We start from the raw sequence: 4,153 nt of genomic DNA on the forward strand, positions 1-4,153 counted from the left end.
TTTTTAAATATTTTTTATTTAATATTTAACTTAAATAGTAGAAGTGAAGCCACATACATAATTATATGTTTTTTTTTTTGAGCAAAGCAAAACTAACTTCTTTCATTATGAATTAAAAGATCAATACAAAGAGGAATATTATGAGTAACATTACGTCTAGCCCAAGAATTGGCCGCCTTTGCTAATGCATGAGCAACCATATTCGCTTGACGTTTGATAAACTTTACCTCAAAGTTAGGAAAATTACAAAGAGAAGATTGAATAATTCGCAAAGTAGTAAGAAGTTCTGAATCACCAGTGATTTTATTGCTAAGAGCTTGAACCACTAGGGAATCACTTTCGAAGATGATGCGGTTTAGACCCATATAGGTAGCTATATGAATGGCTTCCTTGAGGGCTAAAGCTTCCCCTTCAATAACTGAAACTTCACCGACATCCCAAGATGTACCTGCCGTATGGAAGTTACCCGAACTATCGCGGATGCACCAACCTCTATTATAAGTGCCACAATTCTTGTTAAAACCCGCATCCACATTACATTTGAGCCAACCATGGGGTGGCGGTTTCCATAAATGACTATGGTGAGGAATATGGTCGTCCTCAGATTTCTTCTGAACCGCAAACCACTCTTGCCAACTATGATACGCCAACCACCCAACCTTAGTTGCTTCCTCCCTCTCGTTATGCCATATGAGATCATTCCGATTCTTCCACAAACCTTCTAACATTACTGCAACTCTACCCGCTGTATTTCTATCTTCCTTTGTGCATATATCAAAAATAAGTAACTTAACATCATCAAAAGAAAGGATACGGTGATCGATAATATTGCTCAAACCTGCTGCCTGCCAACCTTTATTTGTTTCCGCACAACCAAAAAAAATGCCACGCATCCTCCACATTATTATTACAAAAAGGACACTCAACCGGGCAAGGAACATGATGTTGACGAAGTCTCACTCGGGAGGGTAGACAATCATTACAAATTCTCCAAAGAAAGTGCTTAGCTCTAGCCGGCGCTTTAATATTCCAAAGACTATTCCAATTATGTAAATTGGATATCTCACGGCCTCTTTTGGTAGCATTCCTCCAGATCCTATACCCTGATCTCACACTATAACAACCACTTTGCTCTTCCTTCCAAATTACTTTATCTTCACAAACCTCCTCTAATAACGGAACTTGAATAATTTCCTCCACCGCTACATGATCAAACAATTCATGTAAGACTCTTACATCCCATTGTTTAACATTAGTCAACATAAGATTATTAACGGTAATATTGTACGCACCTTGTTTTTTAGGGCCTCCCACACACCCCTCTCTAGACCCTCGAATCCAAGGTTCATTCATCACCGAGATGTTCCTACCATCACCTATGCTCCACCTGCAGCCAAGCATTAGAACTTCTCTAGCTTTCCACATACTTCGCCACACAAAGCTAGGATTATATCCAAGTTTAGCATCAAGGAAAGAAATTCTAGGAAAATACCTTGACGAGAAAATCCGGGAAACAAGGGCGTGGGGCTTAGACAACATGTACCAACCTTGTTTCGCAACCATCGCCATATTGAAAGCTTTAAAATCACGAAAGCCCAAACCACCCTCCTTCTTTGAATAGGTAAGTTTCTCCCATTCCATCCATCGAATTCCTTTATTATTAGTCCCTCCACCCCACCAAAAAGAGTTAAGCATTTTTTCAATCTCATTGACTACTGAATCTGGAATAATATAAATGGTCATTATATAAGCCGGAATAGCCTGCAACACAGATTTAATCATAACTTCTTTACCCGCTTTTGATAGTGGACGACCTCTCCAAGAATTAATCCGTTTCCAAATGCGATCTTTAATAAAAGAGAACGTAGCTTTCTTACTGCGACCAATCATGGACGGAAGCCCCAAATAGTTACCCGTCCCTAGGACATGACGAACTTCCATTATATCAACTAGATCCTCTTTGGCCGGAGTGCTCAAGTTATTACTGAAAAAAATTTCAGACTTTGTCATATTAAGCTCTTGGCCTGACGCTTCCGCATAAATTTTTAGTAAATTCATAAGATTGTGAACCTCCGATAGATTAGCCCTGCAAAAAAGAAAACAATCGTCAGCAAAAAGCAGATGGGACACACTGGGTGCCCCTCTGCATATCTGAACACCGTGGATGTCACCTCTTTGCACCGAGTCCTTAATGAGGACTGATAGACCTTCCGAGACAAGAATAAAAAGGTAGGGAGACAGTGGGTCTCCTTGATGAAATCCTCTTCCTGGTTCAATAGGTCCGATACTTTCTGAATTTACCAGAACATTATAGTGCACCAAAGTGACGCACATCATCAACCAACGTATCCACTTGTCCGCAAAACCCAATTTAACAAGCATGCCTTTTAAGAAGCCCCAGTCAACTCGGTCATATGCTTTGCTAATATCGATCTTAAGGGCCAAAAACGCTTTGTTACCTTTCGTTTTCCTCTTCAGATAGTGAATAATCTCATTAGCAATCATAGCATTGTGTAGGATAGAACGACCCTCCACAAACGCCGATTGTTCCTCCGAGACACACTTCTCCAACACACCTTTCATACGATTCGCAAGGACCTTAGAAACTACCTTATAGATCACATTACACAATGAGATAGGCCGATAATCTTTCATGTTACTCGGCTGCAGACATTTAGGCACCAGGCAAATGTTCGTATCCATTACTGACGGCGGGAAGAAACCACGTTCCAGCCAATGCTTTGCCGCAGTAAAGATATCAGTGTCGCAGATATCCCAAAAGTTTTGATAAAAAGCCGGATTGAAGCCATCCAGGCCAGGAGATTTATCCGGGTGCATATCTTTTAAAGCCGAAAAGAATTCTTCCTGCGTAAAGTCTTGTAGTAATCTGTTGTTGTCTACCTCTGTAATCACTGTATTCACCTTATGAAGGATAGGATCATACATAGATGTTGTAGCTGTGAACAAATTTTGAAAATAATCCTGTGCAGCCTTTCCTATTTCTTCCCGAGTCTCAATAACAAGCCCATCTTCTAGACTTAATTTGTCAATCTTTTTAAACTTTCTTCTTGCAGTAGCAGACTGGTGGAAGAACTTCGTGTTGAGATCCCCATTTTTCAGCCAATGCATCTTCGCTCTCTGCCGCCAATACGTATCCTCCTGAATTAAAAGCTTATTGTATTGACTTTGAGCTTCAAGAAAAGCTTTTGTTTCAGCCTGATCATAACAGCCCCGACACCGCTCCATCATCTCCTTCCATTTCGCCATATTCAGCCTCTCCTCCCGACTCCGCTTTCTATCCCATTCCCCCAATATCTCCGCACACTTAGTAATACGATGTTCTATTTCCAGCTCCTCCCCCCTTCCAACCATCTTGTACCGTTTCAGTAATACCAACTTCGTTCAGCCACTTGTTTTCAAAGCGAAACGTAAAATTCCGCTTTACATGTTGCTTAGGGTCGCAGTCTAGCATAATGGGGCTATGGTCCGAGTGAGACGCAATAAGATTCAAGAGCTTAACATTAGGAAATAATTGGAGCCAAACCATGTCCGATAATGCTCTGTCCAATCTCTCCTCGATCATATGTTCGGTACCTCTACTCTTCACCCATGTAAATTGATGTCCTTCAATCGGGATATCGACTAAATTGCAGTCACTTACCACTTGCTGAAAACCGGCACACAACCAGTTAGGATGAGGATGCAGACCCACTTTGTCGGCTTGGGATAACAAATCGTTAAAATCACCGATGATACACCACGGTAAGTTCGAAGAGCCATGTAACTCACGTAGCAGCTCCCAAGCTAGTCTCCTTCTGCTTCTTTCAGGATACCCGTAGTAACAGGTCAATCTCCACTCTTCTTTATTATCTTCTTTAACATGGAGATTAATAAAGTTTCGGGAATAATTCACGATGCTGCACGTACTGTTATGTTTCCACAGGACAGCAAGACCGCCGCTTCTGCCCTCGACGTCCACCGCCAGACAAGCTTCATATTTTAACAAAATGCGAATAGATTCTAACTTCCTTGATTTGGCTAAGGTTTCAGAAAGAAATATGATATCCGGTTGATATCGTTGAGCCAATTTCTTTAGATTAGGAATTGCACGCGGGCTGCTCAAACCCCGGCAATTCCAGCTGAGTATCTTCAT

At 41.3% G+C, this 4,153-nt stretch overlaps 1 protein-coding gene across 1 annotated transcript; it reads right to left on the reverse strand.

Moving 5' to 3' along the window:
- Positions 1-3,325: 3,325 nt before the first annotated feature.
- Positions 3,326-4,153, reverse strand: LOC131635127 (uncharacterized). Its single transcript, XM_058905737.1, has one exon. The coding sequence runs from the start codon at positions 4,151-4,153 to the stop codon at positions 3,326-3,328; it is 828 nt and encodes a 275-aa protein (XP_058761720.1).

The sequence above is a fragment of the Vicia villosa genome, unplaced genomic scaffold (assembly GCF_029867415.1).
Source record: "Vicia villosa cultivar HV-30 ecotype Madison, WI unplaced genomic scaffold, Vvil1.0 ctg.001436F_1_1, whole genome shotgun sequence".
In the NCBI taxonomy this organism is placed as follows: Eukaryota; Viridiplantae; Streptophyta; class Magnoliopsida; order Fabales; family Fabaceae; genus Vicia; species Vicia villosa.

Excerpts from the sequence above, each read along its gene's own strand:
- LOC131635127 (XM_058905737.1), bottom strand. The coding sequence starts at position 4,153 with ATGAAGATACTCAGCTGGAATTGCCGGGGTTTGAGCAGCCCGCGTGCA.